Source organism: Gadus morhua, chromosome 16, assembly GCF_902167405.1.
Source record: "Gadus morhua chromosome 16, gadMor3.0, whole genome shotgun sequence".
Classification (NCBI taxonomy): Eukaryota; Metazoa; Chordata; class Actinopteri; order Gadiformes; family Gadidae; genus Gadus; species Gadus morhua.
Genome location: NC_044063.1, coordinates 7,812,348 through 7,826,360, shown reverse-complemented (window position 1 = coordinate 7,826,360; position 14,013 = coordinate 7,812,348). Strand labels below are relative to the sequence as shown.

The window sequence follows — 14,013 nt, the reverse complement described above, 5'->3', positions numbered from 1 at the left end:
AGCAACTGAGTACACTGGTGTTGATAAGTTACCAGACTATTTGCGGAGTGGTGCTAAAGACGGCAAAACAATCACTTTCCTTTGACCGCGGTCAATTATACCGCCGGCAGTTGTGAAGGGCCCAAGTGAACGGAGCGTTCCACGGCATTGAGAAGAGCCATGTAATAAATATATATAGTGCACAATATTCTTGAATAACATATCGACTAAAAGCAAGAGATAATTTTGTTTTATTTGTCTGACTTTAACACAGAATACGAGGCAGAATGTTGATTATTATTCAAGACCAGTGTAGTCTAGGGACTAGCAGGATGTACTCTAGGGTCAAGCAGGGTGTGGTCTAGGGTCTAGCAGGGTGTTGTCTAGAGTCTAGCAGGGTGTAGTCTAGGGTCTAGCAGGGTGTACTCTAGGGTCTAGCAGGGTGTAGTCTAGGGTCTAGCAGGGTGTACTCGAGGGTCTAGCAGGGTGTAGTCTATGTTCTAGCAGGGTGTAGTCTAGGGTCTAGAAGGGTGTACTCTAGGGTCTAGCAGGGTGTAGTCTAGGGTCTAGAAGGGTGTACTCTAGGGTCTAGCAGGGTGTACTCTAGGGTCTAGAAGGGTGTACTCTAGGGTCTAGCAGGGTATAGTCTAGGGTCTAGAAGGGTATAGTCTAGGGTCTAGCAGGGTATAGTCTAGGGTCTAGCAGGATGTACTCTAGGGTCTAGCAGGGTGTAGTCTAGGGTCTAGAAGGGTATAGTCTAGGGTCTAGCAGGGTATAGTCTAGGGTCTAGCAGGGTATAGTCTAGGGTCTAGCAGGGTGTGGTCTAGGGTCTAGAAGGGTGTAGTCTAGGGTCTAGCAGGTTGTTGTCTAGGGTCTAGAAGGGTATAGTCTAGGGTCTAGCAGGGTATATTCTAGGGTCTAGCAGGATGTACTCTAGGGTCTAGGAGGGTGTAGTCTAGGGACTAGCAGGGTGTACTCTAGGGTCTAGCAGGATGTACTCTAGGGACTAGCAGGACGTAGTCTAGGGACTAGCAGGACCCTCAGCCACAGGGCTTACGGGGGTTTTCATGGTCTATTGGCACCAGGTAGATGGGGGTCTGCGAAGGGCAGGGATGCCCGGCGGGGGGTGGGCCTCGCTCCGCAGTGGGGTTCGGTTGGGGACAGCCCAGGGTGAGGTTCCGGGACAAAGGAATCTTCACCTGGAACCAGAGCTCCCTGTCCTGGACCAGAACATACAGAGGATGAAGAGGCAGAGCTGGACCAGAACATACAGAGGACGAAGAGGCAGAGCTGGACCAGAACATACAGAGGATGAAGAGGCAGAGCTGGACCAGAACATACAGAGGATGAAGAGGCAGAGCTGGACCAGAACATACAGAGGATGAAGAGGCAGAGCTGGACCAGAACATACAGAGGCGGACCTCCGCACAAACACAGAGAGAGAGAGCTAGGGAGAGCAAGAGAGAGCTACCTGCTTATCTTTGATGCACTGGATTTCATGGTGCTCTCCTATAAGTGGAGTCAGGACCTCCTCGAGTTCAGCAAGCTACACACACACACACACACACACACACACACACACACACACACACACACACAGTAACACAAATACACGTTAACACACACGGTAACACAAATGCACGTTAACACACACACTAACACAAATACACGTTAACACACACACACTAACAAAAAAATACATGCAAACAGAAAATTGGGTAGCGTGGTAAGCACTTGTATATGATTAAATATATCATGTATATTTAAATATATATTATGCATATCATGCAAACTTGGAATATTCATAAAAACATGAGGAAATTATTCATAATGATGAAGTCATACCTTATAAGGGCGATCACAAGACGGAACCACATTCCCCTCTGACAGAGTCCTGCGCAAATAAACAAAATTAGAGTGAGGTGTGTGTGTGTGTGTGTTTGTGTTTGTTTCTGTGTCTCTGTGCGTGTACCTTGTGATGTTGAATTGTTGTCGTAGTTTGAGGCAGAGTGAGAAATACTTAATCGGGGAGTTGAGTCCTTCAACACAGGCCGCACACACACCATGCTTGAGCCACTCCATCTTCCTGCACGCACACAGTATGTATAAAACACTCATCACCCTTATGACACGCAGTACACACAACACCTACATTACACATAACCAATGCAACACATACAGTACGCATGACACACGAATTACACTTATAAACATGTACGGTACACATTCAACAAAGAAACAGACATGCACACATAAACATAACCTACACATAGCACAACATTTTCATGGCTATTAATGATATTTTAACGGATTTCAGTTTCATGTGGACAGGCACATGGATGTTGTGTGTGGGTTAGGTTGACGGTGGTCATTGGGGATGGTTGATGGGGATGCTACCAGAACTGGAAGTAGGACTTGGACTTCACGAAGGACGGCCACTCCTGAGACAGCTCTTCATCAAGCACCTGGAACCGACCACACCTTACTTTACATATCGTCGTATATTCTGAAACATCCTATCCTTTAGTCTGCAACAGGGGTCTCAAACTCGCGGCCCGGGGGCCAATTTAGGCCCGCGGGATGATATTTTATGGCCCCCTACTTGACATCAAGGTTCAGTGTTAGTGCGGCCTGCGCGTTGTTGTCAAACGCACAGAGTGGCTTGCCACGCTTTTTTATGACTTGTGATAGGGTGACCAGATGTCCTGGTTTTGCCGGGACAGTCCCAATTTTGAGTTGTGTCCCCAATCCCGAGTCGACTTGAACCGAGCACACCTTACTTTACAGCAGTCCAACACGGTACGCTTGTTGAAATGTCACTTTACACCGGTGGAGATGATTCTTTATTAATAGCTTACTGATTCAGATGTTAATGGATGATATACTGATGCAAATGTTCATTTATGGTCTACTGAAACTGATGTTTACCTCGAGGTCAGAGGGGAAGAGATGCCAACAGCCGCAGCAGTTATAAGCTTTCTGAGGCCTGCAGGACACAACATCACAACCAAAATCAGGGCTGACCTGGCCTGACTAGTAGAGTAATATAGTGGAGTAGAGTGTTAACGTAAAGTAGGGTCCAACTGCAGAGTAAATTGTAACAGTCTTAACAGCAGAGTAACAGTGGAGAGGAACCTTGCAGTAGACTGAACAGTAGACTATAACAGTGGAGTATAGTGTAACAATAGAGTAGTTACCAGAGCCCATGAATGGTCCAGGTGTTGATCTCTGGTTGAATAACACACTTTGCCTTCTCATTTAGATACTACAGACGGGTAGATAGAAGCATAATGAGTAGAGTGAGTAGATAATGAATATGAATCGACTTGAGTAGTGAGGATCGTGAATGGTAGGGTTAGGAGGGATGCTCCTCACAAGACCGAAGCTCAGGGTTAGAAGGAAGACTCCACGAAGAGTCCTCGCCAGAAGGTTAGTGTAAGGAGGAAGAATACTCATTACAATGTTAGTTTAAGGAGGAAGACTCCTCATCAGAAGGTTAGTATTAGGAGGAAGAGTCCTCACCGTACAGAAGGCCCCGGGCCACTGCAGAGTGAACTTCAGACAATCCCAAGAGCAGAAGGTTTTTTGAACTTCTTCATCATGGCGGACATAGTTGTAGTCATTAGAGTGGTCTAGGCTTGACCATTGGTCTCTCTGCTGCAATGTGGGGACTACAGCTCCCAGCAACACCAGTAGGCACAGTTGTGATCCCAACATCTTCTAAAATAAACTGCAAATTAAAATACTGCCTCATTGAAATATTTAACATATCTATAATGTGGATAATGTTTCTATGTAACATGTTACCAGTACATGGACAGAAGCGTTCCTCTTTCGAATGATCTCATTTAAGGCTCATCATGAAATCGTCTCATTCCCACACAAGAATAATAACTAATAGCTTACTGTACATATATGTGCATACACGTTTGTGCGTGTGAGAGCACACACACACACACACACACACACACACACACACACACACACACACACACACACACACACACACACACACACACACACACACACACATTATATTGTTGTTCCCTTTCTTCTTACAAATGTACTTATTGTAAGTCGCTTTGGATAAAGGGGTACGCTAAATGTAAATGCAATTGGCATCCAGAAACACTAGGTGAATACCTAGTAATAATTCCCACAATAAAAAAAAAGGACTCAACAGATACTCTGGGAATACCGAATAATAATTCCCACAATAAAAGCAAAGTAATAGCTTAAGAACCTACCAGAACCGTGAGATCGTAGCAGTCTGGAGTGTTAGTGATGTGCTGCAGCTTGAGTGATAGCTACTGAAATAATTATGGTTGCGTAAGTTCCTCATATTTTAAGTCACACTTCCTCTTTCTCATCTCAAACGTCACTAATCAAAGAATCTAAACGCCTGTAACTACTCCACTACTTTTAAGTAAAAAAAAATGTTATCTAGAAACAGCTGTGTGCTTCTTTATTCTTTGTGGTTGGACTTTCTGTTCCCTTTGTATAGTTCCACGTTCCGGCAATGCAATGACCACGCAGACGTTTCGACGCAGTCTTGAACGTTAACGGTTCTGCGTCGGGTTTTAGTAAGCGGACCAATCACAGCCCTTGCTGCTGAGTCGACGGATGGTTCCGATTTTTGGGAGGCGGCACGTCTGGCCCTTGCGGTGGACGCAAGGAGGGTACGCAAGGGGTCCATAACCCCCTTGCGTTGCGGGCAAGTGTCACCATAAAAAGCCCTAGTGTACATGATGAAGCATGCTTTATCATCCTATGGTCTGAATCATCCTATATTGTCCTATGTTCTGAATCATACTATATCATCCTATGGACCTATATGGTCTGAATCATCCTATATTGTCCTATGTTCTGAATCATACTATATTCCTATGGTCTGAATCATCCTATATTGTCCTATGGTCTCAATCATCCAATATCGTCCCATGGTCTTAAAAATCCTATATCGTTGTATATTCTGAAACATCCTATCCTTTAGTCTGCAACAGGGGTCTCAAACTCGCGGCCCGGGGGCCAATTGATATTTTATGGCCCCCTACTTGACATCAAGGTTCAGTGTTAGTGCGGCCCGCGCGTTGTTGTCAAACGCACAGAGTGGCTTGCCACGCTTTTTTATGACTTGTGATAGGGTGACCAGATGTCCTGGTTTTGCCGGGACAGTCCCAATTTTGAGTTGTGTCCTCAATCCCAAGTCGACAAAAACCAAAGGACACTAAAATGTCCTGGTTTCCACCAACCACTATGAGATGTCCCCTGTTATCAGCGATTACATAGCCAACGTGAATCTAATTATAGCCCGATCATTAACTTAGATTGGGTCAGTTGTGCTACTCTTTTCTGTAGAATACTTGATGGGGCCTAGCCTGTCCCAGACTCTACCTCGGGCGGCCCCCAGGTGAGTTGAGTTTGAGACCCCTGGTCTGCATCATCCTATACCATCCTATGGTCTGAATCACCCTATCTTATGTTATATCTTATATAATTATATACCTGTGTGTGTGTGTGTATCTATAGCATAATTCTATAATACGCTATATTCTAAAGCATAAATCTTTGCTACAATATGGTACAGCAACACAGGTGTAGGGGATGGACTAGGTGGGGTATGGGGTAGGCTAGGACTAGGAGGTGGTGTAGAAGATGGTCTGGGAGGGGGTCTAGGTAAAGGGGTGCTGTAGGGGGGGTCTAGGTAATGGGGGTGGTGTAGGAAGTGGTCTAGGTAATGGGGATGGTGTAGGAGGTGGTCTAGGTAAGGGGGGGGGGGGGGGGGGTCTAGGAGGTGGTGTAGGTGGTGGTCTAGGGGGTGGTGTAGGAGGTGGTCTAGGTCTAGGAGGTGGTGTAGGTGGTGTTCTATAGGTCTAGGAGGTGGTGTAGGTGGTGTTCTATAGGTCTAGGAGGTGGTGTAGGAGGTGGTCTAGGTCCAGGAGGAGGTGTAGGAGGTGGTCTAGGTCCAGGAGGAGGTGTAGGTGGTGTTCTAGGTCCAGGAGGAGGTGTAGGTGGTGTTCTATAGGTCTAGGAGGTGGTGTAGGTGGTGTTCTATAGGTCTAGGAGGTGGTGTTCTAGGTCCAGGAGGAGGTGTAGGTGGTGTTCTAGGTCCAGGAGGAGGTGTAGTTGGTGTTCTAGGTCCAGGAGGAGGTGTAGTTGGTGTTCTAGGTCCAGGAGGAGGTGCAGGTGGTGTTCTATAGGTCTAGGAGGTGGTGTAGGTGGTGTTCTAGGTCCAGGAGGAGGTGTAGTTGGTGTTCTAGGTCCAGGAGGAGGTGCAGGTGGTGTTCTAGGTTTAGGAGGAGGGCTGTCTATTGGATTTATGCAGTCACAAGGAAATCTTGGCATCAACCTGGCCTGGCTTCAGCCAGGGAACCTGATACGTTAATATTTAATCTGTGTGTGGGTGTGTGTACTTGAGTGATAGACCGAGAGTGAGAGAGTGTGTTCCAGAGTCAAGAGCAAACAGCAGAGTTCCCCCATCAAGATGAACCACCTCCTGGTAACTTCTTTATGAATCTTTATGAATGTGTGCGTGTGTGTGTGTGTGTGTGTGTGTTTATCAGTGTTTTTAGTGGAGTATCAGCTAGTTATGGATACAGCTAGTACAGTGTAAACGAAAGCAACACGTCTATATATAGTACACCTAGAGGTCACACACAAACATGCATTCGAGACACCATGTTGAAACAAGTGGGCAGGTTCATGTGCTATCCGTCTCCTGATTGGCTGAAGGCTGTGGTAGAGAGGAATGGTTTGTCCGCAAAAGCTGTCACTCACAGCTCTGACCTTGTTTGATCTGTTGAAGGAACAGAAAATTATTACCTGATATTATTATCATAGTATATCTAATATATATAAATGTTGTAAGCCTAACCACACTTTGTATAGAGTACTTCTACCACTACTATTCCCACCAGAGTGAAATGACAGTATAACAACTAATAGAGAGTTAAACAACACATAAGGCACACTGCTGAGAATTTAGAAGTAACGATGTCTCAACTTTTGTGTGCGTTTGTGTGTGTGTGTGTGTGTGTGTGTGTGTGTGGTTGAATTTCGGTGTAGCTGTTTGTGTGTGTGCGTGTGTGTGGGGGGGTTATTAAGAGAAGTGAAATTCTGCCCCTGTTCGCTAGTCTTTCCAACATGACTCTATACATATAACATACCGTGTTTAGTGAAGATACAGCTAGTTAAAACTAGGTTGTTGTGTTAAGTGGAGATACACTTAGTTAAAACTAGGTTGGTGTTTTTAGTTAAAGCTAGTACAGAATATGTTAGTATGTTTGCTAGAGTTGTAGCTAGTTAGTTAGTTAGGAAATATGTATTAAGACTGTAATCTATGGCAGCATGTCTATATATAGTACACCTATAGGAGACACACACACAAACACACACACACACACACACACACACACACACACACACACACACACACACACACACACACACACACACACACACACACACACACACACACACACACACACACACACACACACACACAGTATTGTGGAAACAAGTGGGCAGGTCCATGTGGTATCCGTCTCCTGATTGGCTGAAGGCTGTGGTGGAGAGGCATGGTTTGTCTGTAACAGCTGTAAGTCACAGCTCTGACCTTTTTGATCGGTTGAAGGAACAGAAGAATATTATATTATGATAATATGTAAACATATAAACTATATATACAGTACTACTACTACTACTACTACTACTAATAGAGAGTTAGCAACACATAAAATACACTGCTGAGAAAAGCAGAAGTAATGATGTTTCTACGTGTGTGTGTGTGTGTGTGTGTGTGCGTGCGTGCGTGCGTGCGTGCGTGCGTGCGTGCGTGCGTGCGTGCGTGCGTGCGTGCGTGTGTGTGTGTGTGTGTGTGTTTGTTTGCGTGCGTGCGTACGTGTGTGCGTAACAGAGAGTGTCCTCGTTCAGGTCCTTCTGTTCCTCCAGCAGACAGCTGAGGAACAAAGTCCCTGACGCACAGAAGATCTTTCAGGTACAACGTCAATATGATATATTACAAGTACATTAGAATATTATGTAATATATTACAGTCATGATATAATATGATACAATACAAGTACATTATAATATAATATAGTACAATTAAATCATGATATTATCAAATATAACAAATGTACCTACATCATAATACGATAAAATATAATATTTTATTATATTATGTCATAATATAATACAAGTACATCAAAATATGATATTATACAAGTACATAATAAGATGATATTATATCATACACGTACAATGTAATATAATACAAGTACAATCTAATATAATACAAGTACATTATATCATGATGTTATATTATATAATGCAAGTACATTATAATATGTACTTGTTATAAGGTGTTTTGTGTACAAGTGTAGGTATTGTGTACTGAATACTGGGTACTGAGTACTAGAACTCACCAACGTTGTCTACCTTTTTCCATGAAAACAGGCGGATAACGGACTTCCAGTCCACATCAAAGGAGGGACGGTCGATGTGCTGATGTACAGGGCGACCATGACGCTCACCATGGCTGGTAACTCTCTCTATTATCTGTTCACCTATTCCTCTATTATCTATATACATATATGTCTACTATCTGTACACCTGTCTATTATCTATATACATATGCGTCTGTTATCTATGCACCAATAAGTATATTATCTATACGACAATGTATATTATCTATATACATATACGTCTATTATCTTTATAGATATATGTCTATTATCTATACACTTATACATCTATTATCTATACACAAATACGTATATTATCTATACAACAATACGTATATTATCCATATACATATGTCTATTATCTATATACATATATGCCTATTATCTATACACCTATATGTATATTATCTATATACATATACGTCTATTATCTATATACATATGTCTTTTAATTATACACCTATATGTATATTATCTATATACATATAAGTCTATTATCTATATTCATGTCTATTATCTATACACCTATATGTATGTTATATATCTCTTTCATCTACACCTATTTAATTGTTCTAGTTGATAATTAATCAGATGCCATGTTATTTATTATATATTTTATACTATTACATATTTACCAAAAATTATATTGTACCACAAACAATTCTAATGCTGTGTGTGTGCGTGTGCGCGCGCGTGTGTGGTCATGTGTATGTGCGTTGGTGTGTGTGCTTGCGTGTGTTTGTGTGTGTGTATGTGTGTGTGTGTGTCTGTGTGTGTTTGTGTGTTACAGGAACCTGCTACTCTCTTTACTGGCTGTTGCATGCCTCCTTTCCTCAAAAGAAAGTCTAGGCTGTGTTTGTGCGATGGATGTAATAGATATATAATCAATAAAACTCTAGACACTCTGGGTCCTGTTCTTCTTGAGTGCTCCTCGGCAACACAATGAAAGTCACACACACACACACACACACACACACACACACACACACACACACACACTCACACACACACACACTCACACACACACACACACACACACACACACACACACACACACACACACACAGACACACACACACACACACACACACACACACACACACACACACACACACACACACACACACACACACACACACACACACACACACACCTCTAGATGGATAGATGGTCTAGTAGATCGGCGAGTCAACTAATTAACCAGACACTGTGGCAATTTAACCCGATCAAATGTTTACAACAGGACCTCTATGTGATGATTGGTTACCTGTTGAGTTGATTAAAGCCCCTTTCCCACGTAGTTCCTGGTGAGTAATCCCTGAAAGGTTATTTTTTCATTATTTCACTATTCACATATGCATCTACATACTGGTAAGGGTTTCTGTCTTGCAGCCTTACACCATGACATAGAAATGCCAGAACAGATGGGCCAAGGGACAGTCCAGCAGATGGCGGTGATGCAACAGTTATTGAGTAACCCTGTCCAGGCCATTCTTGAAAAAAGGTACTTGTTTGCAAACAAAATAAGATATAGTTATATTGTTAACACATCAATGTAAAACTTAAGACGTATTATGATAAACAGTCGCAGATTGAAATTCGTCATCAGTGGAGTGCTTTCATTTGTTGTCTCTCTCCATAGGAACACGTCTTAGGTCAAATGACATAACATTTCACCTGCCTCTCTCCCAATGTGACTGCCTTCATTCACATCTCAGCCGTACAGGCAGTGGTCCTGAATTGTCAGTAGGTCTTGAGCAGGCTATTTGCCGGTGCAGATTTCCCGGAATATTGATGAACCCATGCAGGATATCTTCCTAAACTTTAGAGGGAAGACTGTATGCGTGAAACTTTCTTAACTTACCATACACTTGGACCTTTTAACCAGATAAAACTAGATGTTCAGAATAGGACCTCCGGTTGATGATTACCAGTAAAGTAGACTTACTTACCAGACACTTTGACTATTTAAACAGATGTTTATTTTCGCAGATAAATTAGCTGACCACTTGGGACATTCAATATTTAGCATCAGCCATCTTTACTCCTGTTGCTAGGTAACTGGTGCTAGAATCTTTACTCCTGTTGCTAGTTAACCAGTACTAGCATCATTAGTACTGTTGCTAGGTTACTAGTACTAGCATCTGTACTCCTGTTGCTAGGTAACTGCAATGCTGCAGTGCTAGCATTCAATATTCACAATGCTGTTAATGTTACGATTGTAATCGCTAAGAAGGACATAACTTCAAATATTCACAATGCTGTTTATGTTACGATAGTATCGCTATGAAGGGCATAGCGTCAATATTCACAGAGAAAACATGTGATGTCAAGAGAAGAAAAGCTATCTTAGAGGCCAGACCGCCTGACCTACAGAAGACACGCAACACAGAAACACAAAAGAACACAACAACACACTTAGTCCATGTCGCTCTTCTAGGAGAGTACAAGTCCACATGACACCCTTTAGTCGGCAACACACTCCTCCTCCTTCTGCCCTGGCCTCCTCCCCGGGGCCAGGAGTGTCTGTGGCGTCCTACCAGACCTCGCAGCGGCTCCCAGAGTTCATGGGCGACCCGACCGGACACTGGAAATGATGAGCGAAGTCCTGGGAGTTGGAGAGCGTGCCGATGACTCTGTACCTGGGAGGACTGTGGGTGTCCGTCACCAGCCCCTCGTGAGCACTCTCTGGGGTCCGCACCGAGCACCACACCTGGAGAAACAACTTGAAACCATCACTACACTACACCTTGAATGAGAGAGAGAGAGAGAGAGACAGAGAGAGAGAGAGAGCGAGAGAGAGAGAGAGAGAGAGAGAGAGAGAGAGAGAGAGAGAGAGAGAGAGAGAGAGAGAGAGAGAGAGAGAGAGAGAGAGAGAGAGAGAGAGATACAGAGAGAGAGAGAGAGAGATACAGAGAGAGAGATACAGAGAGAGAGAGATACAGAGAGAGAGAGATACAGAGAATGCTGGATAAACTACCTGAGCAAACCCCAAGAAGAACAGCTGGTCATTAGTCAGGTTAACAGCTGGAAGTCTCTTCTCTTCTCCGTTGAGTCGAACCCACGACCGGTAGGCCTGGAAACACATGATGACAGCATAGAAAAGACTCATTACATGAAGACTCTTCATACGAAGACAAAGGAGTCTCTCAGCAGGAGTCTTCGAGGAATCAGACGTCCTAATATAAAACATCCAGAAGATGGCCCCTCACTGATACTTGACCATCTTCTCTCGCTCTCTCCCCCCCCCCCCCCCCACTCACAAATCTGGTAACTAAATCATCCACATATTCAACAGGGACTGCGGTCCCATCAGCCTTTCTGTATCTCCCTGTTGACATCTCAGACCACAGACCAGCTTTTCTTTCCCTCTCAAAGTGCCGAACCTCCCTCTCCCACAGACTCGGCCCCTTCTCTCGCCTCATCTGTCCTATCAGCCATCCACCTAACCAGGCTGCTCCACCCTCATGCCTCCCGACTCCGTCGCGGACCCTTCTCTCCCCCTCCCGGTTTTGTCACCCATCAACACGCTCCCCCGACCTCCCTGGCGCCATGGCGGTCTGACTCAGTGGGAGCGCACAGCCTATGAGCGGGTGAAATGTAATTGTGCGAATGCAGGCACTCATACAAAATTCTTGCCTACCAATCTCTTCTCCTCTCTGCCTCCCTATCTGCAGCAAAATGCTCCTTCCTTCAGTCTAAATTGCAAACTTCCTACTCCAACCCCCACAAAAAACTCCCCAACACCGAGCAATGTTGTTTACTACTTTGTTCACATATACAGTTGACATGGCCTCCTCATTTCCCCTCCAACCTGCCTACACCACCTGTCCGAAATCCACCTTTTAATCTCCTACTCTATAACTTCCTTTTCAACACTCACACGTTATCTCCCAACTTGTCTTGTATAATTTACTTCCAAAACACTTGGGCAAGCAGTTTTTTCCCAACTCTCTGCATACCTCTAACCAGAACAACTATGTGGATCCTCACCAGTCTGGATTCAAGGCAGGCCACTAAACTGAGAATGCCCTCCTTGCCGTATAAGAGAGATGTCGCACTACAACAGCCTCCCTCGTATCCGCTCATTCTGATGGACGTTTCAGCAGGCTTCCAAACAGCGAACCACCAGATTCTTCGCTCCACCCTTCAAGAACTGTGGATCTCAGGCTCTGCAAACGCCCTTTTCACAACATACCTCACAGATCGCACTTACAGGAAAACCTGGAAAGAATCGGTGTCTGAATCTTGGAGTCTATGCAGAAGGCAAACAACAAATTCTGTATTTTTTGAAGTCCGAAAAACCAGGTTGCAGCACAAAACTCTGCATCCACTGGCAGACATCTCCCAGTGGATGCCGACCAGCCGATATACTGCTGTTGTAAGTCAGCAGTATAAATACGTCCGGCCCAACCGTTGTGTTCTGCATGGCCCCCTGTTAAATAAACAGATTCACCAAACACCACCTGAAGCTGCCAACGTCCAACTACCAGCGGAAGCTCGAATCCGATTCAAGTCACTTGCCGGCCGTGCTGTGAAAGGCTCAGGCCCGTCCTACTCCCCAGCTTGTCCGCTGTGCTCCATGACTGCCAAACAGCTTGCTGCTCTCTCACTGCCTGCGGACCCCAGCTGCCGCTCAACAAAATCTTGATTGTTTGCTGTCCTGGCTCCACAATGGTGGAAAGAGAAAAAGATCTGGCTTGCTCAAACCCTACCGTAGCTTGATAGGATTACTGAGTTCAGCGCAGTAATGTATCCTACTATAGTATGGTACTATTGAGTGTAGTGTTTTATTGTATACTTTTGTAATCTTTTGTAATTGTATAGTATTATTGAGCATTGTGTTGTATTGTATATTACTATGATATAGTATTTTAGAGTACAGTGTGGTATTTTATACTACTATAGAATAGTATTATTGAGTAGTGTGGTATTGTATACTACTATTGTATTATTGAATCAAATGTGGCATTGTATACTCCTATATTGTAGTTTATTGAGTATATTTTGTTATACTACTATAGCATAGTATTATTGAGTATAGTGTGTACTACTTTAGTTAATACTATTGGGTATAGTGTGTTATTGTACTACTATAGTATAGTACTATGGAGTGTAGTGGGGTATTGTACTACTATAGTGTGGTACTATTGGGTATAGTGTGTTATTGTACTACTATAGTACAGTAGTACTATGGACTGTAGTGCGGTATTGTACTACTATAGTTTGGTACTATTGGGTATAGTGTGTTATTGTACTGCTATAGTATAGTACTATGGAGTGTATGCTTACATTGTAAGCAGCTTTCAGTCCTCCATTGTCTGCGATGTTCTCCCCCAGGGTCTGCCTCCCGTTGACCTTCTCCCCGTTGACAGTGTAGCGGCTGTACTGCTCCACCATGCACTCGGTGCGCTGCTGGAAGGACTGCAGGGAGGAGTTCTGCCACCACGGACGCATGTTCCCTTCCTTATCATACTCTCGGCCTGGACGAGAGACACAGAGAGACAGAGAGAGACAGAGACAGAGAGAGACAGAGAGAGAGAGAGACAGAGAGAGAGAGACAGAGAGA

At 44.0% G+C, this 14,013-nt stretch overlaps 3 protein-coding genes across 6 annotated transcripts in view; 1 reads left to right on the top strand and 2 right to left on the bottom strand.

Annotated features, from left to right (window-relative positions):
- Window positions 1-213: 213 nt before the first annotated feature.
- On the bottom strand, window positions 214-4,479 carry rnaset2l (ribonuclease T2, like). 4 transcript variants are annotated; one of them, XM_030337230.1, is made up of 9 exons: window positions 4,227-4,479; window positions 3,502-3,709; window positions 3,177-3,244; window positions 2,908-2,965; window positions 2,377-2,444; window positions 1,952-2,065; window positions 1,825-1,873; window positions 1,451-1,525; window positions 214-1,199 (listed from the first exon to the last, which is right to left on the bottom strand). In XM_030337230.1, the coding sequence occupies exons 2-9, from the start codon at window positions 3,694-3,696 to the stop codon at window positions 1,020-1,022; spliced, it is 807 nt and encodes a 268-aa protein (XP_030193090.1). In that variant the 5' UTR covers window positions 3,697-3,709; window positions 4,227-4,479; the 3' UTR covers window positions 214-1,019. The 4 variants fall into 4 exon arrangements, with proteins under 4 accessions (XP_030193090.1, XP_030193089.1, XP_030193087.1 ...); XM_030337229.1 differs by having other exon boundaries at window positions 3,502-3,696; window positions 4,227-4,477; XM_030337227.1 differs by having other exon boundaries at window positions 3,502-3,699; window positions 4,227-4,476.
- Window positions 4,480-6,324: 1,845 nt separating this feature from the next.
- On the top strand, window positions 6,325-9,349 carry cox7a1 (cytochrome c oxidase subunit 7A1). Its single transcript, XM_030337243.1, has 4 exons — window positions 6,325-6,478; window positions 7,895-7,975; window positions 8,437-8,521; window positions 9,235-9,349. The coding sequence occupies exons 1-4, from the start codon at window positions 6,464-6,466 to the stop codon at window positions 9,291-9,293; spliced, it is 240 nt and encodes a 79-aa protein (XP_030193103.1). The 5' UTR covers window positions 6,325-6,463; the 3' UTR covers window positions 9,294-9,349.
- Window positions 9,350-10,403: 1,054 nt separating this feature from the next.
- The window catches only part of ece2b (endothelin converting enzyme 2b), a 16,054-nt gene continuing 12,444 nt past the window's right edge, over window positions 10,404-14,013 (bottom strand). The window contains exons 17-19 of the mRNA XM_030337200.1: window positions 13,737-13,927; window positions 11,425-11,520; window positions 10,404-11,157 (exon numbers count right to left, since the gene is read on the bottom strand). Of these exons, the coding sequence (XP_030193060.1) occupies window positions 10,981-11,157; window positions 11,425-11,520; window positions 13,737-13,927 (464 nt within the window). The 3' untranslated portion in view covers window positions 10,404-10,980. The remainder of the gene's footprint in view (window positions 11,158-11,424; window positions 11,521-13,736; window positions 13,928-14,013) is intronic.